The 27,055-nt window shown below is 34.8% G+C and overlaps 2 protein-coding genes across 2 annotated transcripts in view; both read right to left on the bottom strand.

Annotated features, from left to right (window-relative positions):
• Positions 1 to 27,055, bottom strand: part of LOC109387321 (teneurin-1-like) — a 413,374-nt gene that overhangs the window by 287,883 nt on the left and 98,436 nt on the right. The gene's annotated exons all lie outside the window — the stretch shown is intronic.
• LOC109387314 (40S ribosomal protein S29-like) lies at positions 10,568 to 10,792 on the bottom strand. Its single transcript, XM_019651156.1, is given in 1 exon segment — positions 10,568 to 10,792. A coding segment is annotated over 1 exon segment (171 nt). The 3' UTR covers positions 10,568 to 10,621.

Below are 27,055 nucleotides of genomic sequence, written 5' to 3'. Positions count from 1 at the left end.
AGCCACTTGTGTTATTGAAATTATGGATATGGATATTTCTAAGAAAAATAATATACAAAAGAAAAGAAAAGGTCCAAAGACAGATCTCTAAAGAACACTGATACTTGTAAATGACAGAATGATGAAAAGCCATCAGCGAAGGTGCCTAAAATTGTTGCAGAACCTAGATAAATCATTTTTTAAGGGAACAATTGGAAAATAGGACTAACTTCTACTGAAAGTTCAAGTGAGGAGTTGGCCAAATGTCAGTGACGATCTTTATGACTGTAACAGGTTAGTGAAAAGAGAAGTCAAATTAGTTGTTTATTGATTTTATTCAATAAGTACTTTTGTTCCTTCTATGTGCCAAACATAGTTACAGCTAATAAGGATTCAACAAAAAGTCCTGCCCTAAGGAGTTTATATTCTAGTGGGGAAAGCTGATAAATACTAAGGAAAGTAAGTTAAGGTATGTTAGACATAGATGGTGACAAGGTCAAAAGGAAAAATTAAAGCAGAGAAGGAGGTAAGGTATCTGAAGTTGTAATTTTAGATAATGTGTTCAGGCAAAGACTCACAGAGCAGGATATATTTAAGTTAAGATCTGAAAAAAAGTAAGGAACAATCCATGAAGAATGAGGACTGAATCATAAAAAGGGAAATATTGGGCTGGCTGAGTGACTCAGTGGGTTAAGATTTAGCTCAAGAGCATGAGCTCTGAGCAACAGGGCTGCCAGTTCGATTCCCACATGAGCCAGTGACACTGCACCTGAACTGAGCTGCCACTGAGCTGTCAACAGGCGGCAGGATGGCTTAGCTGGTGAGAGCATGTGCTCCTGACAACAAGACTGCCTGTTCGATGGTGGGGTACACCCCCTCGCAACTAAGTCTGAACTCGGCACCTTGAACTGAGCTGCCACTCAGATGGCTCAGTGGATAGAGCATGCACTCTTAACAACAAGGCTGCTGGTTTGACTCCTGCATGGGATGGTGGCTACGCCTACCCGCAACTAAGATTAAACCCAGCACCTTGAGCTTAGAGGCTACGAGCTGCCGATGGGAAGCCAGATAGCAATTGGCGCCCTCCACAACTAAGACTGAAGAACAACAACTTGGCTGATTCCCTTCCCCAGTTTCCCAACACTGTTCCCCTCCCCCAATTCCCCCATTAAAAAAAAAAGGAGGGCTGGCCGAGTGGCGCGATGGTTAAGAACTGGCTTGGGATGCCAGAGGGCCCCGGTTCGGATCCCACATATGAGGGCCAGTGACACTGCCCTCCACAGCTAAGATGCTGAACAACAGCTCAACCTGGAGCTGGGCTGCTGAGAGGCGACGGCATAGGCTGCAGCCCCTGTGGCAGTGGGTTGCCATGGGCTACCATATGTAGCCAGCAGCCAGCGTGAGTGGCCAGCAGCGCAGTGAGTGGTCGTACAGAAGCCAGAGACTGATGTGCCTCGCCCGGGAAGAGCGCAATGATGGTGCCAACTTGGGCCAGTGAAGCAACGTCCTCCACAACTAGACTGAAGAACAAAACGACAGCAACGTGTCTGTTCCCCTTCCCCCAATTCCCCAGCAATGTTCCCATCCCCCCAATTCCCCAATAAAAATCTTCAAAAAAAAGGGGAAATATTTACAAGAGAATGGAGAAATTAATAATGCAAGTGGGAGAGAACTAAAGGCTTAAGCTCTGGTGGAGGCAAGGAATGTATGTAATTAAAAGCACAAAATCAGAATTGACATTGAGAAGGGGGAAGACTACTTCTGACTATGAAAATTCTGGTAAGACTAAGTACATTTTTTTTAGCTGAGCCATCCTGCCACCTGTTGGCAGCTCGGTGGCAGCTCAGCTCAGGCCAGGACTTGAACCACTGTCGCTCAGAGCTTGCACTCTTCAGTGAGGTCTTAAACAACTGAGCCACTCAGCTGGCCCCTGGTAAGACTAAGTATAAATACAAGTAGGTTGAAGGTGCAGTGATAGGAAGTCAACAGAACTTCATGACTAATGGCCTTTATTTTCTTTATGAGGTAGGAAGTAATATTTTTTGCTGTCTGTGAGGGTGTGGATAAAGTAAGTGGTTTGAAGAAAATGGCGTTAGAGCAGTAAGAAGAAGGTACTTACGAAAGGAAGCTGACTTGGGGACAAAATTAAAAGGACATGGGGGTGGTCTTAAGGGCTTGATTAAGGCTGGATACTATGAATTTGCAGTGTCACCAATCTATCAGGTATATGATTTTCTTTTGCAATGATCAGCATAACGGGAGAAAGAAGAAACAAAGCATAAAGTGAAAGTGATCCAAAGTTCAGGATTGACAAGATGGTGCAACACAAGTAGGTCAATGAATTCAAAATATAAAAGTGTTAGGATTAGTTTTTTAAAAAAAGCATGAGATGGTCTGAAGGGTAGATAGGTAGCTACTGAGTTTTCAGGGCCTAGTGTTGTAGATGATACCAGAGGTGATTTAGTGACTGGGAAGGAGTGGAAGTGACTTGCTGAAGTGCAGTACAAGCTTTGATTATTGGCCTGAAGAAGGTCAAGAAACTATGAAGTTAGCCTTTCAGCTTAGTTATCTGTCAAAAAATAGAGGCAGATTATTTCAAGTAGATATTTTTCCTATCAAAAAGTAGATTTATCAGTCCAAATCAAAAATAAGGAGGAGCATTAATCTAGTACATGTAGTATCATTTTCAGGGTCCAAAAGACATTAAAATGCCAATTATAAAAAACTTACTACAATAGCACAACAGATAATATGTTTTGTAGATACTATTTGGGGAAAGACTCTCACAATTTAAAGACATACTTTAACTAAACTCTAAACTGTTGTTAGGCAAAATAGTGAAAAACACATTTAAGTTTAAATAATTACTTTCAAAGTAGTAAAACACATTAACTGTGGGCAAGTAGGATACTCTTATTCAATAAAAGATAAAACAAGTCCAGCCTTACTGTATGAAACTCTGCCTAGTAAGATAATAGAAAAATGTAAAATTGAATTGGGTTAAAAATGACCTATTTTATAAATGGACATGTAAAAAACGTTTTATACATGAAGGCTGAATAATAACCAACATCCCTAAAGATAAAAAACATTAATTTATGTCTACTTTATAGTCTGCTAACCTATGTAATTTTCACTATTGTTATTTTCAGATGTTCTGACTTAATCAAAGTCATTAGTGCCCATGAATAAATAAATGAAAATGTATTTGCCATTTCACAGGTCTGTAAGGCTTTCATGTATTTTACGTTTGACAACTGGCATCCACATTTTCTTGTATTTTCCTTTATAAATCATAGTTCTTCATTGAAATCAGGATAAGCCTTAACTATAGAAGAATATACTATACTTTTACTGATGACTTTTCTATCTTTTCTTCCCTGATTTGGGCATTGTCTGTCATTTAGAAAATATATATACAAAACCGTCTTTTCTAACTATTATTGGGCATGACTTAAATGCACTGCTTTGTGTGAAATTCTCCACACATGGAAAAAACTCCACACAAAAAAAGAATAAATTGAATGACTGATAGAGCTGTTATGATGAACCATGCTAGAAATATAGATTTTTAAAAGGATAGAGTAAGTAAAATAAGAAACGTAATAGGTTGGAGAGTTGTGATATCTTTATTTTATTCCTTTTTAGGAATCTTTGAGCCCTTTATTGTGTGCAGTTATATTTCAATTTTAATTTTGCAGTAGTTTTTCAGTCAGAAATTAAGTTCTCTGAAAGATCAAATTGACAGGTGAAGAGGAAAAAAGGAAGTTGCAGTTTTTGCCCTTCTCTTTAATCAGATTGTGTTTCCTGTCAATTTTATATTTTGGATTATTTTGGAAATGGCAGTCACAAGTACAAGAGGATTGGGGGTGGAATAAAGGCAAGGGGAAAGGAAGATTTGTGCATAGGAGGTAGGGAGGTACTTTGGAGGGGTTTTTCCAGCTTATATGTGATGGGGGAGAGGTGTGGGAGGGGGAAAGGAGTAAAGTCAGTAATAAAGTCATCATAGGAAGAGATTATGTATGTCCTTTTATTGAGGAACTATGAGGAGGTGCTATGTAAGGTGGTGGAACTTGTAGTTTTCTTTAATAGTTTGTTATTAATATATTATCACATTGTGTCCTAGAGACACATTTTATTCATTGCCATTTCAATTTTGACTGGCAATTATCCTTCCTTCTAGAACCTAAGTTGTTAAAGCTAAATTTAGTAAAGGAGATCATATGTGAGATGAGCCTAAACAGTATTTCAGGTTACTATAATTTCCATACAGAACATTTTGCTTATGCTTCTTTTGGACTTGCCACTCCAGAGAAACCTTGTCCCCTTAAGGCATCCTTTAAAATACAGATGGGAAGGCCCATAAAGAGATGGTCATGGTAACAACATTTAAATGGTAAGAACTAGATTCTTGGTACAAAACAAATATTATGGGTGATAACAGAGAAGTTAATTCCCAAGAGAAGGGGATAATATACATAGCACAGTTACTCTAGTCATTTCCAACATGATAAATGGTACCAAAATTACTCTTTTGCTTTTCAAAGTCAGTAGTTTGGGAACATTGGGGCTTTATATTATCTACTGACATTTGATGGGCATCGGACAACAAAAGAAAAGATCATTCTTGAGCCATCACATCAGAAAGATAAGAAATATTTTTGGATAGTGTTTTTGAAACATCAGGTAGTAACCCATTAATGGGTTGTGAAATCAATGTATAAGGTCATGAAAAGCATGATTAAAACAATAGAAAAAAATAATGGGGTAGGGAAAGGTAGGATAGGATGAGATGGGTTGTAACAGAATGGAATAGAGTATGGTAGGGTAGGGAAGGTTAGGGTAAGGGGTAGGGTATGATAGACTAGAAAAGAATAAGATAAGATATCACAGTGCATTGTATGCAGTGTTTTTGAAACATTAATACACACACACACACTCACACACATGTGTTGATTGGGTTGTAATGGGGAATGTATTTCATATTATGGATCACTGCCAAAAAAGTTTCAGTTACTCTTTTAGGAGCAGCCTCTACATCTCACAGAGTAGAGAAAAGCTTTACTCATGACCACCGATATGACAGAAGATTATTTTTATCTGAGGGAAAAACCACATTTATCTCATTCTCAGGATAACAAATAACTCTCAACTGGGAAAAATGATATATAGATGCATATGAATCTTGAAGATGGTTAAAAACAATCAGTAAAATAAAACAGCAGAAACATAAAAGGGGGGAGGAAAGAGAGAGAACATTCCCTGTGAAAACAGAAGGGCAAAAGTAGAAACAACAAAAATGTCCATCAACTAGTGAATGGATAAAAAAAATCCATACAATAGACCATTATCTGGCAATTAAATGGAAATAAATTCTAATGCATGTTATGCCATGGACAAATCTTGAAAGCATACTAAGTGAAAGAAGCCAGACACAAAATTCCACATATGATTCTATTTGTATGAAATGTCCAGAATAGGAAAAATATACGGAGATAGCAAGTAGTTTTTGGGGTCGGAAGACAGAGGCCTGGAGGTGTCATAGCTAAAGGGTAAGGGGTCTTTTTATGAGGTGATGAAATATACTAAAATTGACTGTGGTTATGGATGCATATAACTGTGAATGTAATGAAAGCCACTGAATTATATGTACGACATGTAAACTATATCTCAATAAAGCTGTTAAAAAAAACAGAGGAGCATTCTTCCAAAAACAACAAGTTCAGAAGCAATATGAGTATTAAGCACAGGTCATGGGAATAAAACACTAGGCCAAACAGTGGTAGTAAGCTATTGTTTTTGCTAGTCAGTAGCTTTCAACCTTCTTTTTGTAAAACTGCATCTTAAATTTTGTAAACTACACCCTCTGACCCTCATGTTTTGAGTGAAGTTGACCTCATTTTCAGCCCCACAGGTGGGCAATAGGCCTAAATAATCAGCAAATCTTTCTCTTGGCTACTGTGATTGTTTCAGGGTTGGGAAAATGACTAATCCAAAGGGAGTTCCTGGGAAAGAGTAAGGTTTTCCTCTCCCACTAGAAGAGTTTCTGCCACCAACTACACAGCCTGACAATGTAACTAATACTCAGAGAGTAGACCTAAGCCAAGAGACAGAGATAAATTGGATATTGGTGACATAAACAGAGTTCTGATCAAGCCATACCTGAAGACAAATATACATCTAGAGCCAAACATTCACCTTGCCCTTAGGCCAGGTTGAATAGGGTAATCTGTCACTGTCAAATTAAAGGATACTAACTGATATACATACTATTGCATATGCGTGCACACACATACGTGTACATTTATACAAGACAATTTTAAAAATACAAGATGTTTGCTGTCAGGACAATGAAACTTGCTAAAAACCACAAGAAAAAACATAATTTATTTGAAAATTATACCTGTGCTGCTACAGTAGCTTTCACTTTATCAACTCAGTTCAAGTGCAAAACCACCACCACCTAGTAATCACAACATATAGAATTATTGCAGAAATGAATTAAAAATTAACTCACCAGAATTAGAGGTGCCACTCTCAGTTTACAATCAGATCAATATGGAAACAAGTGGGGATAGGAAAAAAAAACAAAATAAAACAGAGACCTAAGAGCTTGTCTTATATAATACCTATGTTTAGGTTAGTAACAGTTCAATAAAGATATGTATTTACAGAACAGACAAATATGGTAGTTATTGTCTGATTTGAAGAGGCTTCAATAGGGTCCTTTTGACTAACAAATACATTGCCAAATAGCCTCACTGCCTGAAATCAATGAATAACTATTTATGCTGCATGTCTAATTTTGATAAAGCATTGTGATTAAGTACCGTCAAAGAAGTGCAAAGCATTCTTCTTGTTCTCAAGGAGCTTATAGCCTAGAATGGGAGATAGGAAAATACATGTACACACATGCTCATAAAAAGAACAATGATAGTATAGATATCATGGAGTTAAGAAAATAGAGATATTACAAAATACTCGTATGAGTACTTCAGGAGTTAAGAAAAGGAGGTCAATATGGGCTGGAATACATAGCAAGCAAACTCCTGATGACCCCATATATGAGATACATTTAGAAAAAGGGATAGGATATGGTTAAGTATTGACAAGATTTGACCCTATTCTGAATAGGACAACCTAAGCAAGGTCAAGAAGACACAGAACTGACTATAACAGAATTTTCACTTTAGAGAAACTAAATTGCAGAGATTAAGGAGTCAGATTATGGATTGTTTTAAATGCCAGAAGGGAAGTTTAAACTGATTATAACAGAAATTAGGAAATAAAACAAAGTTTTAGAATAAAAAATGATGTGATAAAAGCTGAGTTAAGCAACATAAATTTAATAAAGAATATTACATGAGTGGGCAAGTGAATGTGTGTTGGGGAAATTCATTGTGATGTTGTAAAAGTCATTCAGTCACAAGATGACAAGGGCCTGCACTAGGTTGGTTGTTGTGGAGAGAAGATGGGATGAATATGGCTGGAATTTCCAAAGTATAATGCATAAAACTTAGTAGCTATAATAGATGGAGATTTAGGATTCAGAGCCCCCAAAAATACAATAGGAAAAAGTAAGATAGCTTTATGGTTCAAGGCCTAGAAAATAGGAACAATAGCAGGTAACTGTGCAGGGCTGAAATCCAGGCATAGACTGGCTGCATTCTCAGCTGGAACTCAGGTTCCTTGTCCAAGCTCATTTCTTTTATTAGAAGAATTCAATTCCTTGTGGTTGTAGGACTGAGGTCTCCCATTTTATTGCTCTCTGTTGGCCAAGTACCACTCTCAGCAACTAGAGTCCACTCTCAGGTCTTTGCCCCACAGCTTCCTCATCTCAGCAACAGAGAACCTTCTTCACATGAAATCCATGTCACTCTTCACAATTCTCTCACTTTTCCTGCTACCAGCTACACTCTATGCTTTGAAAGAACTCATGCAATTAGATTAGGCCCACATGGACAATCTCTAATCTTAAGGTCAACTGGTTAGTAACCTTAATTACATCCACAAAATTTCTTTTGCCATGTAAACTAACAATCCAATAGTAACATCAGGAGTTAGAGATCATAGGGACCATCTAAGAATTCTGCCTACTGGTACATTCTATGATGCAATCTGAGAATTTATTTCTTATAGTAGATGAGTATATTAACAAGGATTTAGTTCAGCTCTAAATGACAGAAATTTGTTTCTTAAACAAAACACAAAGTTATTTCTCTCATGTAAATATAGGAATCGGTAGTTCAGGATTGGTATGGCAATTTCAGTCATTAAATCATTAATGACTCAGGTTCCTTATATTTTATTGTTCTTCAATCCTCAACACATATTTTCCATCTGTGACCCAAAACGACTCAGATACCACCATTCATATGTATTCCAGCTAGTGGAAGGGGAAAAAGAATTGGAGGGGCAAATAACCTTTGTCTTTAAAATTATTTCCTAGAAGTTGTACATATCTTTTCTTCTCCTATTCTATAGGTCACAACTTAGTCACATGACCAAATCTTCATGTAAGAGCCCCTGGAAAATTAAAGTTTGTCTGTCCTGGTGGCCAGAAGCTTAACTGACATTTGTAGGCTCTTTAATAAGTAAGAAACACGTAATAGACATTGAGAAAAACTATCTGTCTCTGTCACAGTGTGTTTACCTTATTAACAATTATTAATATGGCTGCTTTTTGTGCTTCATTATGTTACATTTCATGTTTTCAATATATTTTATTGCTTCATTTCTCTTCATTGATATGGTATATATTTTCTCTATTGTGTGTATTATGTGTGCATGTTTCTTCTGCTAATGTGGAAATTCTGTGTTCCGTTTTTTAGTTCTACTAGTACCTACTAATGGTTACCTTTGTAATTACAGATTTATAAAATATTATACATATATTTTAATTTATTCATGCTTATAAAACATCTTATTTTTTAGCTAGTATCCAGGGTTGGTATTACGGAGAGGCAGCTGAGGCTTCTAGGACACAGAATTTAACAAGGTACTCTTTTGTGCAAGCATAGTGTTGGCACCTGAGATTGGATGCCTTAAATTTTGTGCCCTAGAAACCTTTCTTATCCCACATTTCATGAGTTCTTTTTTTTTACTCCAAGGACTTTGTAGGCACTGATTCACTGTCTTCTAGTTTTGTTTTGTTTTATACATTTTTAAAATTAGTTTCAGGTGTACAAAACAATGCAATAGTTATACTTTTTGCCCCTCAAAAAGTGACAACCCCTCTCTCCCAATCCACGGCCCTCCCGACATCATACATATCTATTACTATTCCACTAACTCCATTCCCCACACTGTACTCCACACTCCGTGACTATATATATTAAATTGTAGTTGACATACAATATTATTCAACTTCAGCTTCAGGTGTGTAGTGCAGTGGTCAAGACTTTACTCCTCCCATGAAGTGGTCTCACTAAAAAGACACGTGTCCTTCTGACATCCTACAAAATATTTACAACATTATTGATTATATTATCCAGACTGTCTTTCATATCCCTGTGGCAATATTGTAGTTACATATTTATGCTGTCTAATCCTTTCCCCTTCTCCCTCATCCCCACCCCCTCCCATCTAGCAATAATCAGTTTTTCCTCTATATCTCTGAGACTACTTCTGTTTAATTTGCTCATTTATTCAGTTTTTTAGATTCCACATATAAGTGAGATCTTATGGTATTTGTCTTTCTCTGACTGACTTATTTCACTTAGCATAATGTTCTCTAGGTCAATCCATATCATTGCAATTGGTAAGATTTCATTCTTCTTTATAGCTGAGTAATACTCCATTGTATAAATGTACTGGAGTTTTTTAATCCAGTCATCTACCAATGGGCATTTCGGTTGTTTCCAAGTCTTGGTTATTGTAAATAGCACTGCAATTTTCATAAGGGTGCATATATTTTTTCAAATCAGCATCTTGGGTTTCTCTGGATAGATACCTAAGAGTGGAGTAGTTTCAGGGCTGCCTTATATATTCTTACTTGTTTTGCCTGGATGTGCTAAACATTTTTGAACTTCAGTCACTTTACCAGGATGCGTTTCAATTTGATCATCTTTTTAACACTTTTTCTGGAATACGTCATGCTTTTTCAATCTACAAATTCAAGTCATTTAATTTCTAAAATGTTTTCTTGAATTATATCTTTGTACAATATATATTTTGTTTCTTTTGTTTGGTTATCTACTTTGGAAATAACATTTGCACTTAGATTTGGATCTCTTTTTCCCATCTCATAGAATTGATTTTCTTTCTCTCTTTAAAACTATTTATAGGTCAAATAAAAACCTATCTGTTTATTCCATTAATTTCCTTTGCTTTTCTCTGTTCTGTTCTTCATGTCTTACTCTATATTTGGAAGTATCTGTTCTGCTTGGTGCTGCTTCCAAGGTTTGCTTTATGATCATGATTATTTTTCTTTCTCCTTTGTTGCTTTCTTGATCTCCATTGTCTTACATTTTATTCCTTTCTTTTGTTTCTTATACAATGTCCTTTCAAGGCAATATGTACATTTTTAAAATTTTAAAGTGTTTTCTATAATCACATGATTATGACATTCACATTAAAACATTTGTAATTGAAATTTATTTTATGTACAAAGAGCTAGCATTGTTTCTGCAGTAAGGTACACTTATTCCAACTTATTGAAGACAATATCCTTCACCCACTGATAGGAACACTGTCCACACATATTGAGGCGATATTTCTGGATCAGACCATGCCAGTTTGAGCAGATGCAGCAAGAATGAGAACCCTAGCCAAATTTTCATGGATGGCATCAGTAGAGTTGCTGGTGACCCATCATGCTCTCTTGGATGCAATGAAGCAAAAGATCATGGCAATATGTTTTGTTCCAATTTTTTTTCTGCTGGGGGACAAAGTTTGTCTGGTAAATGTTTATCTATCATTTGTTTTTCATATTCATTTATTTTTTGGGTTGTTCTTTGTATAGATTATGTTCTGGTTCCATTTAGACTACTATTCATCTTTGAAGGTTTTATTATTATTATTATTTTTATTATTATTATTATTATTATTTTTAGCTGAGCCATCCTGCCACCTTTTGGCAGCTCAGCAGCAGCTCAGCTTGGGCCGAGAATCGAACCGCTGTTGCTCAGAGCTCAAACTCTTGAGTGAGCTCTTAACCAACTGAGCAACTCGGCCGGCCCTGACTATTACTCATCTTTGAATGAGGTTAGTTCTTCTTAGATCAGCTATTAGTAGTAGGTTCATGTAGGGGACAGGCCAACATAGTGTTCCTGCCTAACAAAAATTCTCCCTCGTTCAGAGTGAACTCCTTTGGACATTGTGTGTGTGTGTGTGTGTGTGTGTGTGTGTGTGTGAGAGAGAGAGAGAGAGAGAGAGAGAGAGAGAGAGAGAGAGAGAGAGAGAGAGAGATGTTATAGCTTTTATTTATTTCCAGTCAACGAATATTGGAAGTTGTAGGTCTCTCTCCTCTATTATTCCTCAAAATAATTACTGCAAAGATGATGTATGTAAACACATGTGTTTTGTTGTTCAGACTTGAACGCACTTTGGTCTATGGAAGCTTCCAACAGGTTGTAGACACTATTCCCATTTTTCTGAAGGACTGTTGGTTTATTTTACAGTTTCAGCTGATTACTTTGGGAAAGTACGAGGTGACATAAAAAAATACAGTGAATGCTGCTGCCGAGTGCCATCCAATGGAAAGGCAGGGATCTTCAATACAAAAAGCTTCATGCCAAACCTTAGTAACAATGTGTGACAAGTTTTAACTTGTTCGGTGCAGTCAGTCAGGTGTGAACTATGTTGAGAGAAGGTGTGTTTTAAACTGTGCCATAAATCATCCTCCATCATGACAACACACTGTTTCTGGTATACGGCAATTTCTGTCAAATAAAAACATTATGATGTGTCCTCATCCAACTTATTCACCAGATCCGGCACCATGTGACTCCTGGCTTTTCCCCAAAGTCAAAATTACCATGAAATGGAAATGTTTTGAATTGATTCAGGACATCGAGGCAGACAAGACAGTGCAACTAAAGACACTCATGAAAGAAGACTTCCAGAACTGTTTTAGAAAGTGGCAAGAATAATGGGACAAGTGCTTTGGAAGCGAGGGGGAATATTTTGAAGGGGATTGATGGCAATGTGTCTTTTACTGCAATACATGTTTTTAATTTAAACAATCACTGTATTTTTTTTATCATACCTCATATCCTCTGCTTTGTCTAAAAACTTGTCATTTCTAGGCATCTCCTATACTCCTTGATCATTATGGTACTTGACAATCTTTATACATTCATTATACTTCATACATAAAGCTATTATCCTTGCTGTATTTGGATAATTTCAGAGAAGAGAAAGGAAAGGATCAACTTACCTCTGCCATTCTAAAAATGTAAGTAACCTCTAGATTTTCCTTATGCCAAAATGTTTTTTTTCTCTGTCCATGTGACAAACTACTACTTATCCTTTAAGTGTTAACTCAATTATCACATACTCTGTGAAGTTTTATCTGACTTCCTAGAGATAACTTAAGGCATTCTTTCCTTTGTGTTCTCATTGTATGTTGCACACAATTAAAATATAGGACATATTATATTTAATTGTAATTGTTTGCATATCTGTCTTCCTACCAGTGTGAATTTTCTAGGTCAGGCACTGTGATTTATTGGTCTTTTTATTTCCACAACTTGCTTGACAGATAGTTGGTGTTCAATAAATATTGTTGAATTAGTGAATGAATCCCAATCCGAGTTTTGCAATGCCATAAGATTGGTTTTTCTAAAGTACAAACCTTATAACATTGACAAATAAATTGGTGGCTACACCTTTTCAGGAGAAAAATATTCAAACTCTTTAGCATGGAATATAAGGTTCTTGCAAACTGCCCCAAATTATCTATAAATATTATCTTTTATCTGACTTTGTTAACATGCCATCACTTAACTGGACTCAATTTCTTACAGACATGCCCTTTAATGAATCTGGGTTAATTCACATACTGTTCACTCTGCCCAAAATGACCTTACTTTCCTTTTCTGCCTGGTGAATCTGTATTCAAACTTGAAATATCACTTTCCATGTGAAGCCTTCCCAGATTTACCCCAGGTTATTTTCTTCTCTGTGTTTTCATCGCATGTATTCTGCACATACATATTTATTATAAAACCTACTACATCACACCATATTTATTTCTTTTTATACTCCCCCACTCTGCACACTGATTGTGAACTTCTCAAGGTCAGGGGAAATGTCTGTGCATTTCTAGGTCCCCAGTCTTTTGCACATGGTAGGTGCTTGACAAATGCTTGTTGAATAAATAAATTAATAAAAACTAGCATATGTTTTAACCTTAAATTTTAAAAAGAATTTTTTTTCCTTATACCTTCCAGACTCTTCAAATGACTTTACTCATTGAATCAATTCTGGACATAAATAATGACTTCTAGAAATCATTTGATGAGGTTGCTCTTATAGAACTGTTCAACTGCTTGGCACTTGCCTACTGACTTACATTTGAGTTTCTCCAAGTGTGGTTTATTTCAGTAATCTTAACTAATGAATTGGATTGACCATACATTGATCCAATCAAACCCATGGTGATTGGCTGTCTTGACAATTAGAGAAAAATACTGATCTCATTCTGGTCAATTGGCCTAGTTGTATACAAATAGGCTAATAATGCTGAAAGAAGTGCCAATTTTATCAGCACCATTAGGTCAAAGCTTGTAAGCAAAAGGCCTGTGACTACATTTGCTTTTAATCCTTATCTCCTTCTCCACTCCACATATCTATTCTATAACAGTGCCTTCCTCACAAAGGGAGTTTAAAAATGTTCAGTAACTTCAAAGATGTCACAAAATGGTAACAATGCTTCATGTAATATCCAAAGTAAAGCAACAAATTGATTCTTATCTCTTTTCAACTCACTGGTACATGCAGCATGCTACTAATTATATAGGGCTATATAGTCACAATGGCTTGGTGTATAGCAGATTAAGATTGCAACTTTTATACTTAATAGTCCAATCATGTATGCATAATTCATATTTCTATTTTAGAAGATGTTTTACAGATGAAATTTCTATTTTGAACCAATAAAACTAAATTTAACTCAATTTCTTACTAAAATCACCTCTTTTGTAAATACGTCCACCATTTTTAACTTAATGTTTTGGCTAGAGGTACCAGGGAATTTAAGTATTTCTGGAATCTAGATGAGCAATTAAACATAAGGCTTCAATTCGGTATGGGGTACATTATGTAGAAAAACATTTAGTGGGCCGGCCAAGTGGCACATTGGTTAAGAGCTGGCTTGGAATGCCAGAGGGCACCAGTTCGGATCCCACATATGAGGGCCAATGACACTGCCCTCTACAGCTAAGATGCTGAACAACAGCTCAACCTGGAGCTGGGATGCTGTGAGTCGCCGGCGATGGCGTAGGCTGCAGCCACTGCTGCAGTGGGATGCCATGGGCTACAGTGAGTAGCCAGCAGCCAGCGTGAGTGGCCAGCAGCCATTGTGAGTGGCCATCCAGAAGCCAGCGACTGATCTGCCTCACCCGGGAAAAGAGCAATGATGGTGCCAACTGGGCCAGTGAAGCAACGTCCTCCACAAATAGTCTGAAGAACAAAAGGACAATAACTTGTCTGTTCCCTTTCCCCCAATTCCCCAGCGCTGTTCCCATCCCCTAATACCCCAATAAAAATCTTAAAAAAAAGAAAAACATTTAGTACATATACATATATTTCCCAAAATGTATAAAAAATTTGAGGCTTATTTCATTTTTCTTTTTTCTTTTCTTTTTTTTTTAGATTTTATTGGGGAATTGGGGAAGGGAAACAGCCAAGTTGTTGTCCTTCAGCCTTAGTTGTGGAGGGCACAGCTAGTTCAGCTCCAAGTCCAGTCACCATCTGGCCTCCCGTCGGTAGCTCAGGGCAGCTCAGCTCAAGGAGCTGTGTTCAATCTTTGTTGTGGGTGGGCATAGCCCACCAACCCATGCAGGAGTCGAACCGGCAATCTTGTTGTTAAGAGCATGTGCTCTCACCAGCTGAGCCATCCTGCCACCTGTTGGCAGCTCATCGACAGCTCAGCTTGGGTGCAGTTCACTGGCCCATGTGGGAATCGAACTGGCAACCCTGTTGCTCAGAGCTCGTGCTCTTAACCAACTGAGCCACTTGCCTAGCCTGAGGCTCATTTTTTTATTACTTTCGTAATAACTATTGAGGTGTAATGTCAATATAGTAAGATTTTAAGTTTTGCAAAACAAATGAGATAAATATAACCAGTAATTAAAATTTGTTCATAATGCACTATCTTGAGAAATGGTCTTTCCTGGAGTGTTTGGCTTTCTTATGTCCATATCCCTCTTGTGTTAATTTAAAATGTTATTTTATTATATCTGTGTTGGAAAATGTGACACTCAACACAACTAATTTAACAACAACAAGAAAGATGAACAAATTGCTGACCTAAATTTTCTGTCACACATTTCGCATATTTGTACTTCACACCAATCACATAGAGTAAGAGCTATAGGATAAAACAATTAAAAATCTTAAGAAATTAGAAAGAACCAAACTAAATACTTTTTTACTTCAAAAACCGTAAATTTTCCCCTTCCTGTAAAAGGGTATTAAGTTTGTATTGCACTACAAGTAGGTTTACCTTAAATAAAGTGAATGAGCAAAATTCACAAATTATGAAAATCATGAATTTGGGGGCAGAATAATTATTTGCATTATAATGGGACCTGATTTTCTAAAAGATTACTTTCTATACTGATCTCACACAGCAGGTAAAATTATGAAATGATTTGCATGCAAAGCTTTAGGAGCACGCTTCATGCATGTATTAAGAGACACCTGAGGCTCAGCAGAGCACTTCCAAATCTACATACTTAAACAATCTAGCAAGTTCTCAAATGTAGCATGATAAGGCAGCAGTGTTATGTATTAAAGTTACAAGACCTATTAACATATTATTGGAGAATGACTTTCTGGAGCAAAACAGAAGTTGAACTGGCATGGAAAGGGAAAGAGCCAGAACAGTGAAGAACAAACAGTAGTATTTCCTCATCAACATCAGGACTGTGTAGTAAATTACCCTCTTCTCCCTCATACTGTCAAGAGAAAACAGTGTTTAGGTTAAACTTTGCTAAGGCCTATAAGGATAATTTGTCAGTGTTTTCCAGTTTACTACCAATGCAGTATTGATTTGCTAGGTCCCTTCTTTCTATTTTATTTACACTAATTCAATCTGGAACAACTGAAACCTAACTTGTTGGAAAGTAAAATATTTCTTTAAGTCTTACAAGCCCAAGGAATAAGGTACAAGAATATATGCCCAAATTTTCATTACTAGTTCTTGTGGGAAAAGACCAACCTCTTTGGAGGCAAGCTATTATAACAGAAAAACACTTTTCTGCTGAGATTTACCTTGGGCTACTTTCTTTATATAAAATTATGGTTCTTAGGAGAACATTATTTTTAAAAGTTCCAAATGACTGCCCAATTTAGCAGAGTCATGATTGTAGTTCTAGGCAGAAACTTAGAAATGAGAAGTAAAACAGAAACATCTTGAGAAAACTTATGCTTCTGATGATAAAATTGACAGTACTAGTTTGATGTACAAATGAGAGTGTTTAGAGACAAAACTACACTTGAGAGAAAAGATAAAATTACTTTCCAAATCCTTACTGTTCCCAATGCAAATTATACAAAGTAACAGACAGTATCCTATAGATCCAAGACTAAAATGAAAGCAGCCGAAGGTTAAAATAATTGAAGTAAAAAGTATATCTTTAAGTACTTAATCCATGGTGGTACTATTATCTATTTCCTTCTTTTTCTTTTTTTTGTTGTTGTTTTCTTTTATTTTGACTTGTTTTTCCTTCCTGAGATATCTCAGTATCATTGTTTTGAAACCAGTAAGTATGGAAGGAGTAATGAAAAAGTGAAACATTGATGGGTTTATGACTTTTTCAAGACTAAAATGTTAAACTTTCATTTCCCACTCTTTTTTCAACTTTTACAGACATTTTCTCAAACTTTGATATAACTCAAGATTAGTAAAATCTCATTTTAACATCTTACACTTTCTTCTAATTTTACTTCAGACTTAACTGCCCTTAGATTCACATTTCTTGAAAATTTTGACTGAATTGATTGAGCAATTCTAATTGGAATGCTTTTTTAAAAATCAATTGATGTATTAATTGATAAAGTGTGGTTGTGTAATAAACAAAATGTTTAATAGTTACTACTGGAAAGACCAGGAAATTCACTCGGACAACATATCAATGTAAGCGAAGATTTAAATGAATCAACTTATTTGACAATTTTGATTGACTTGCTTATTTTCTTTTCTCTTTTTTTTAAATGAAAGTTTATTGGGGTGACAATTATTAGTAAAGTTACATAGGTTTCAGGTGTGCAATATTGTAATACATCATCTATATATCAAATTGTGTGTTCACCACCCAGAGTCAGTTGTCCTTCCATCACCTCATATTTGATCCCTTTTACCCTCATCCACCCTCTGGTTACCACTAAACTTTTGTCTATGTCTATGAGTTTTTGTTTCTTCATGTGTTTATCTTGCTCTTTTACTGTTTTCAGTTTTACATACCACATATCAGAGAAATCACATGGCTCTTGGCTTTTTCTATCTGAATTATTTCACTGGGCATAATAATCTCAAGATCCATCCATTTTTGTCGCAAATGACACTATTTCAAATTTTCTTATGGCAGAATAGTATTCCATTGCGTATATATATCACATCTTATTTATCCAATCATCTACCAAAGGATACTTTGCTTGTTTCCATGTCTAAGCCACTGTAAATAAAGCTGCAATGACCATCAGAGTGCATATATCTTTACAGATAAATGTTTTCAGATTTTTTTTGTAAATACCTAGGAGAGGGATTGCTGGGTCATATGGTAATTCTATTTTTAATTTTTTGAGGAATCTCCACACTGCCTTCCATAGCAGCTGCAGCAATCTTCATTCCCACCAGCAGTGTATGAGAGTTCCTTTTTTCCCACAGCCTCTCCAACACTTGTTATTATTTTATTGTTGATGATAGCCATTCTAACTGGTGTGAGGTGATATCTCATCGACAAAATAAAGAGGCAACCAACTGAATGGGAGAAGATTATTGCAAACAATGTCTCTGATAAGGGACTAATATCCAAAACATATAAGGAACTAATACAACTCAACAACAACAAAACAAACAATTTAATGTAAAAATTGGCAAAAAACCTGAATAGATATTTCTCTAATGAGGACATACGAATGGCCAATAGTCATATGAAAAATTGCTCAGCATCACTAATCATCAGAGAAATGCAAATAAAAACCACAATGAGACTTGCTTATTTCCATAAATCACTCAAAAAGATACATGTATGTGCTTTTTATTTATGTATTGCCCCCCAATCAAATGCTATTTGCTATTCCTTAGTCTTAAAATAAACTATGCTTACTATAAAGTTCTCCAATATTCATTTGACTTGTAGTCTAATTATGATTGAATATGGTTATATCTACATGTATTGATTTGACATATCAATCGCAGCTGTTTTTCCATGCACAAACTAGCTTGAATACTTTACCTATAACATCCAGTAAAGTTGTTACAAACTGAAACTAAACAAATACAAGGAACCAGAAATTAGGTGTGATTGATTCAACTATTTTTTATGTTATTTTTTAAAATTTATATTTATTAGTCTTAGGTGTACAAAACAATGTAATAGTTAGACATTAATGTAGAGGTTTAAAAACTACTGACTCTATTGAGCTGACTACCCAAGTCATTCAGAAACCAAAATGGTTTACACATATAGACAAAGCCCTAAAAAAATCAGTTGTCCAAGAAATAATAGTTTAAATCAATCAAAAACCATTATTTAGTTCTGTAAAAAGACACAATAAAAAAATGTATACTAAGAATTACATATCTGTATTTATTTACTAATTCAAACACATTTGTTGAATATTTACTAACTGTTTGAATCGCTTCTAGGAGCTTAACTTACTCCAGTGAACAAAACAGACTAGGATCTGAGCCATTTTGGAACTTACAATTCTGTTGTGGGGGAGACAATAAATAATAATAGTAACCACAATGAGATACCAACTCACTCTGGTCAGAACAGCTATCATCAATAGATCAACAAACAAGTACAGGCGAGGTTGTGGAGAAAAGGAAACCCTGGTGCACTTTTGGTGGGACTGCAGATTGGTGCAGCCACTATGTAAATCAGTATGGAGGTATCTCAAAAAACTGGAAATGGAACTACCTTATGACCCAGCAATTCCACTCTTGGGTATCTATCCAGAGAAACCAAGACACTAATTCAAAAAAATATATGTACCCCCTATATTTATTGCAGCGCTATTCACAATAGCCAAGACTTGGAAACAACTGAAATGCCCATTGGTAGATGACTGGATTAAGAAACTGTGGTACATTTATACAATGGAGTATAAGTCCCTAAGGCAGAAGTGTGCTGAAGTTTTTTGTTTGTTTGTTTGTTTTTTGAAATTGACAAAGATGCCAATGTGGTTGGTTGGAGCAGAGCCAACAAGGGGAGATGTAGGAGGTGAGGACAGAGAGGTATCAGGGAGCTAGACTTGGGGGTGGGCATCATTTTAGAATAATGTCAATATTTTACTCAGAGTGAAATGAGAAGCCAGTGTAATATTTTTAGCAGTGTAGGATTACATTTTAAAAGGATCATTCTGGGAAGCAGGGAGACCTGTTAAAAAAGTTAATCCAGAGAGATGACAGTGGCCTGGAAAAGGGTAGTAGTAGTGGAATTGGCAGTAAAGGAACAGTGTTCACTAATAGAGTAGATGAAAAGTATGAGAGCAGGGAGCTTTCAGGAGGACTCCAAGGTTTTTGGCCTTAGCAAGCTGTTGGATGGCATTTCCATCAACTGAAATGGGCAAGTCTGCAAGTGGAGAAAGCTAGATGTAGAGGGAAGATTAGGAGTTTGGTTTTCAATAAATGAAATTTAACATACCCATTAAACATCTAGGTGAAATTATCATGTAAGTAGTTGAAAATGGGTGTTGGAAGACAGGTCTTGGTTGAGATATAAATCTGCAATCCATCAGCATATTAGGTAGTGTTTCAAGCCTCCAGACCATATTGTTAAGTCTAAACAATTAATAAAGAGGCTGGATATCAAATTAGGGTTTCGAAGATTTTATTAAGCTGAGCTCAGCGACCGTCTCCCCAGCTAAAGGAAAAACGGTACCCCAGACTCGAGGGTCTGGTTTTTATAAGGCAGGGCTATATGTAAAGTAAGTTACAGAAGCTAAAAAGAATGTGTAGTTATTCTAGTTAAAACTGCATCCCGGTGTTGTAACAGTGTTGTTATGTCCAAGTGTCTTAACAGTACGTTGTGACCGGGTTGATAAAGTTAGTTCGCTTCAAGGCTTTCTGAAATGTTAAAATGAAGGAGGGTGGAGGAAGGGGGAATTTCAAGGCCTGAGGAATGTTGTTATTTAACCTTTTATTCCCCAGCAGAAGCAAAGCAGGTGTACAGAAGCAAAAAGAGCTGTTAGCTCCTGTGAAATGGTCTAAGCCAGTTGTGACAAAACTACTTCTGCAAAACATTCTTAATATCGCTGTTGCAACCCATTTCTTGTAAATCTGGGCGTTTTATTGTCTTAACGGGAAGTTCTGCTTAGAGTCTAGCTGGAGTAGCTGAAGTATGATTTTTAAAAGTGAGTCTGTCCGGCTGAGTCTGTCTGGCCTAGGGCCCGGGCCGAGATCCTTACAATATGAGATCACTAAGTGAGTGATTGTAAATAGAGAAGACTCTCGGACAAAGGCTGAGCAAGGGAACACTCCAACTTTGAAAGGTCATAGAGAAGGGGAAGAAGTAGCAAATAAGATGGAGAAGTGATTGACTCTGGTTGGTGAACACACAATGTGATATATAGATGATGTATTACAGAATTGTACAATGAAATCTATGTAACTTTACTAACAACTTTTACCCCAATAAACTTCAATTAAAAATAAATAAAAAGTGACTGACCACTGAGGTAAGAGGAAAACTAAGAATGTGGTAATCCTGAAGCCATGTGAAGAAAGTGTAGATTGAAAACTCACAAATTTGGCAGAGACTGGAATATACCCTTAGTTTTATCCTTCTTTTGGTTGGGTCCTTGTTTAAGGCTGGTAACCCAAGCTTATAAAACATGAATTAGAAGGGAAATTTTTGAATGATTTCACAAGACTGCTGATGTTCTCATATAAAAGTTATTAAATCTTTGCACAGAAGAGTTGTGCAGTCCACACAGTCTCACTAGCTGTAGAATTATTTCAACAAATGAAAACTTGCTAAAGAACTATGAAAATAAGATAAATTATCTTAAAAAAACTAATTTTGCACTTGCGAACATCAAAATAAATAAATATTATTTAAGCACAAATTTCCAGATAGTGACCATAAAATTGAAAACAAAAAGTTAAAAATTATGAACTTTATCCAATAAGGAAATGCTATTTAAAATCAACCACTTAGCACAATAGTCATTGGTATATGGAAACACAATTATGTGTAAATTGCTGAAATTGTTAAATGATAAATACATGTTTTTATTTCAAAGAAAAATACATGGTGTATATTACATGAAAGGTTGGAAATTCACAGCTATCTTCTTTTTATAACTGTTAATTTTGGCAGACAACTTTGAAACATAAAACTGCTGGTCCACTGGATAACAAGACTTTCTTGTCTTGCTCCTTCTGTAGGACAGAAATTTGATCGCCAAACATCACTTTTCCATTAAAAAAAAAAGAATATCTCTTTCGCATATGGGGGCTCTAATTTCATGATGATAATTAGAATAAACAGATAACTTATAATAATGTAAAAAGCAAGATATTACATTCTGTCTAATAGGTTTGTTTCTTTATTTTTAGAAAGGACTTATACCAAAAAAAGCTGTGTTAAAGAAATAAATCAAAACCTAAACCTGGGTTTTCCATAAAGGAAATATTTTATAATCCTGTGATCTTCCTTTTGTTCAGAAAAGTTTTTTATTCATTTCTTTTAAACACTGTAAAGAGCTCTGTATGCAGCAATTATTGGTTATTTTAAAAAGTGGTTTAGAAAGCAAGTGTGTTGCATTCATACTTTAGTGATATCATTTTCCTTTTATTTACTGTTTAATTATGTTCAATTAAAAGTTTTAATTACACATGGTACAAAGTTCTAAAGGCACAAAAGAGCACACAGGAAAACTCTCTTCAAACCCTGTTCCACAGTCACCTATCCCCCCCCCCAAATACACTCAGAATTATCCATTTATTGTGAATGCTTCCAGAGAAATTTTATTTATATAAAAGCATGTGTACTTGTAGCTCCATTAAAAATCACACATCAAGTGAAGTGCACAGGACATCACAGTTTTTAAACTGAAGCCTGTGACTTATTACTGGATTATGAAATAAACATACTGAATCATAATTAATATTACAAAGACATGAAATAGGATAGACTAGAAAATGTAAGTGTGTTGTTCATTTTAAGAGTAGATATTGTCTTGTGAAATTTTTGTTCCTAATTTTAAATTTTTTATAGATTCATTTTGAACTGGGTCACAATGTAAAATGTATTTCTTACATAGGGTCACAGACAAAAAAGCCATTGCTAGACACAATGACACATATCCTATGGCTTTTGTTTAATGATGTATGTTGAAGATTGTTCTACCTCAATACATACAGAGTTGTCTCATTTTGATTGTGTGAAATTCATTAAAAATATTTCAGACAACCATAAAAGGATATAAAGAGCAATATTATAAATGCACACATATGCCCACCCCCTAGTTTAAGAAATAACTAGTATAAATAAATAAATATACAAATATAGTGTCAGTAGTTAAAACCCTGCTGTGCAATTCCCCCTAAGCCATTCCACTTTTCCTCCTACCATGTATATCACATTCTTTGTAAGGCTGCAGAGCATTCCATTGTACGACGGTACTACAAATTATTTAAGTAGCCTCTTATTGATTAACATTTTTATAGATATCCCTGATTTTTTGATATTCAAACAATGTTACTGTGAACATCCTCAGACATATCATTGCAAAGTCATTCAATATCTATGTGACAAATTCCGAGGAGTAAAACTTCTGAGTCAAAGGGAGTTCTCTATTTTTTTGCTAGATATTGCCAAATTTCCTTTCACAGAGATTGGATCAATTCATACTCTTACACAACCAACATTTACCACACATTTGTCAACAAAGTATATTATCAAATTTTTATTATTGCCAATGTGATAGGTGATAAATGATAACTTGTACTTCTGTTCAGATATTCATGAACCATTCTCATTTCCTTTTCTATGGCCCATATTTACTTTTAAAATATTTTATTGTTGGGATACTTTTTATTGACTGTAAGTATTCTTTACAAAGGAGGGAATTAACCCTTTGTCTCTGGATGCTACAAATATTGCAGGACGTTTTTGTTTATGGCTTCTATTTTTGTGTGTGTGTGCTCTACCTTGAAAAGCTTTTTCTACTTTAGGGAAAGGTTAGAAAAAAAAATCTCCCATATTTCCTTCTAGGACTTATTTTCACATTTAAATTTTTATTTATATACAATTTATTTTGGTGTATGGAGTGAGGTAGAGAACCAATTTTATTGTTTTCTAGATGACTACCTAATTGTCTCAATACCCTTTTTAGCAATTCATATTTCCCTATTACTTTGAAATGCCATCATTATCATATGCTATATTCCTATTTGTATTTGGATCCATTTTTAGGCTTCCTCTTCCATTCTATCACTTTGTTTATTCACATACTAGCACCACACTGGTTCATTAAAACAATATTAAATGTTATTTAATATCTGCCAAATTTACTCTCTCAACATTATGTTTTTTCCAAATATTTTTAAGATGTTCTTACATGTTTGCTTTTTATCCATTTGAACATTAGGGCCAAGAAGTCAGGATTTTTACAAAGCCACATGCAAGGCCACATGACATTTTTATTGGGGGCATATTAAAATAACAGATTAATGTAAGGATAATTTTATAATGCTTAAATGTTATTATCCAAGAACAGAGTATGGCTTTTTCTTTATTTGTTTTCTTCTGTGTACCTCAATAGCATTATACTGTGGTGTGTGTGAGTGAGTGAGTGTGTGTGTGTGTGTGTGTGTGTGTGTGTGTATGTTTCTTCCTCTTTTTGTTAGTTTATTCCTAGGCATTTTGAATGTCATTGCTATTGTAAAAGTAATACTTTGTTCAAATATATTTTCTAATTGGCTGTGGTTTGTATGGAGGAAAATTACTAATTTGGTTTGGTAACGTTGTACCAAATTAGTTTACTGAATTCTTATTGTTTGTATTAATATATTGTTTGGTTTTCTTAGATATTTTTAGATATACAATTATATAACCTGAAAAATAATAATTTATCTCATTGCTTTCAATTGTATGCCTCTTATTTCTGTCTTTTTTCTTATGGTGACAGTTGCTACCTTCATAATAAGTTTAAAGTAGTTGGTGAAAGTGGACCTCCTTGTTTTGTTCTTGACTCTAATAGAAATCCTTCTAGTGCTTCCTCACTTAGAATACTGGATTTTTGCATGATCTCATGCTAAGAATATATATATATATATATATAATATATATATGTAATATATATACATATATATAATATATATGTGTATATATTATATATGTGTGTGTATATGTATGTATGTGTGTATATATATATATATATATATATATATATATATATATACTTTTAAGGGTCTCTATAAAAAAACTGATGAGTGGCAATATAGTATAGTGGATAAATGCCAGGGTTTGGAGTCATACTGCCTGGGATAGAATCCTCACTTTACCACTTTCTACCTAAATGACTTAACTTATCCTCATAGTGCTCAGTTTCCGCATTTGTAAATGGGGATATTATTAGTACCTAAGTTAGAGGGGTTGTGAGAACTAAATTCATTAAAATACTTACCATAGTGTCGGAGAGAGGGTAAACACTATGTGTTTGTTAAGCAAAAAGCTGGGCTTTAGCTAATGCCTTTTTTAGCATTTATCCAATTTTTCTTATGGTTCATCTAAATTTATCTATTCATAAAGTAAATTACGGTAACAGAATTCTTAATACTTAACCATCCTTGCATTCCTAGTATGAACTGCATTTAGTCGTAGTGTTTTATTATTTTACTAGATTGCTGGGTCTTGTTTACCATTATTTTACTTAAAATTTTTGCATTAAAATTCAGAAGTACAGTTAGTTTGTAGATTTATTTTGTGGATTCTTTTTCTGCTTTATGTGTTCCTTAAAGGTTTAACAGGTTTTTCCTAAGAAACTGTCTAATTCTGTTACTTTTTTATGTTTGGGTGGTTTTTTAGCATTTTATTTCTATTATGTAAATTGGAAAGTTTAGATTTTGTCTATCTTTCGGGACCAGTTCTGATGATTTATATTTTTCCTATAAAATCATCCACTCCATCTGGGTTTTCATGTGTATCTAAAAAAGGGTGTACAAAATGATCTCTTATAAGTCATTCAATTTCTTCTTTATCTGTAGTTATCTTGACATGCTTATTACTTATCTTCTCTCCTTTTCTTTATTGTGTTATCTATTTTTTTAATCTATTTTGCCTCCCATTGGTTCTTGGATTAATTAATTAGTTCTAGATTTTTATATTAATTTTAAAAACATTTCAACTAAAAAGTGAAGAAATGCCATTAGAAAAAACAAAAGGTTATATTCAAGAATCAGTAAATGATATGTAATTTTAAAGTTATTTTTTTTACATTTTATTGAAAGAAATAGCAAAAAAAATTAAAGTAAATTATCTAGTACCAGTGAGGAAATGCTGAAACAGCCACACTCGTGTTTTAATAATAGGGAATTATGAATTCAGAAATAATTTGATAATATATATTGGAGACTTAATGTAAACATTATTGAACCCAGTAATTTTATTTTTAAAAATTTATTCTAAAGAAGAAATCAGAAATGGACCAAAGCTTTAGCTACAATGATATGTGTTGCAGCATTTTTATACTAGTAAAATACTAAAAATGTTAATAGCCAAAAATAGGGTATAGTTAATTAAGCTATGTGACATCTACTTAACCAATATATTTAATATACTATTTAGTTAAGACTTGGTAACTTGGAATACACATGTTTTAATTCAGGTGAAATTTCAGGTTTTGTAGATTCTTAAAAAGTAACATTATAAATGGGGAAACAAAGAAGGGCTGCTAATTCACAAGAAAATATATGTGATATTTTATTTGAGGGTCATCTTGAGGGTTTTTTTTCTTACTTTTCAGTAATTTCCCAATTTTCTGTAGTAATCTCTTTAACAAAAAGCATTACTTTTATAACAAGAAAACTCACTAAAGGACAGTCAACTTGCTTCTGAAATAGCCAGTGTAATTTATTTTTTCTCTAAAGCTATTATTGCAAAAAAGTAATCAACTAGGATATATACCCACATGACTTGTATTCATTTTTGTTATCGGCATATATTGAGTATTAAAATTTTAATAGTTTTTTCCTTTCTTAAAATGTGCATGCTTTTTCTGGCACCCTCTCTATATATTCAACTACATGCATATAAATTGTGGGCTATTCTGCACTCCCCTTCACACATGCACACACACATACACACACAGAAGAATTAACAGCAGCATCAGGCATACCTATTAACAGTTAAAAGATGGGTAGTATAAGGAAATATGAATGGGTTAACATGGCCTATTAGCAAACCCAAAAAGAACAAACAAAACCATATGTTCTAAGTATGACAACTGAAGGATCATTTTCAAATGCAGATGATAGCACTGTCATTTTATTTCCAGTAAATATTAGCCCAGCCATTTGTTTCTTACATTTTCTAAACTCTTTTATAAAATCTATTGATAAGTTATCTCTGCAAGCATATTAACTCATTTTGGCTTCTCCCACACTATTTAATGACTAAATAAGTGATTAAACAATATATCAAGATTAATTACGGTTGAGGAAGAAAATGGC

The sequence above is a fragment of the Hipposideros armiger genome, unplaced genomic scaffold (genome assembly GCF_001890085.2).
Source record: "Hipposideros armiger isolate ML-2016 unplaced genomic scaffold, ASM189008v1 scaffold_153, whole genome shotgun sequence".
NCBI classification, from domain to species: domain Eukaryota; kingdom Metazoa; phylum Chordata; class Mammalia; order Chiroptera; family Hipposideridae; genus Hipposideros; species Hipposideros armiger.
The sequence above is the reverse complement of the archived record's forward strand: the minus strand, read 5'-3'. Positions and strand labels throughout refer to the sequence as shown.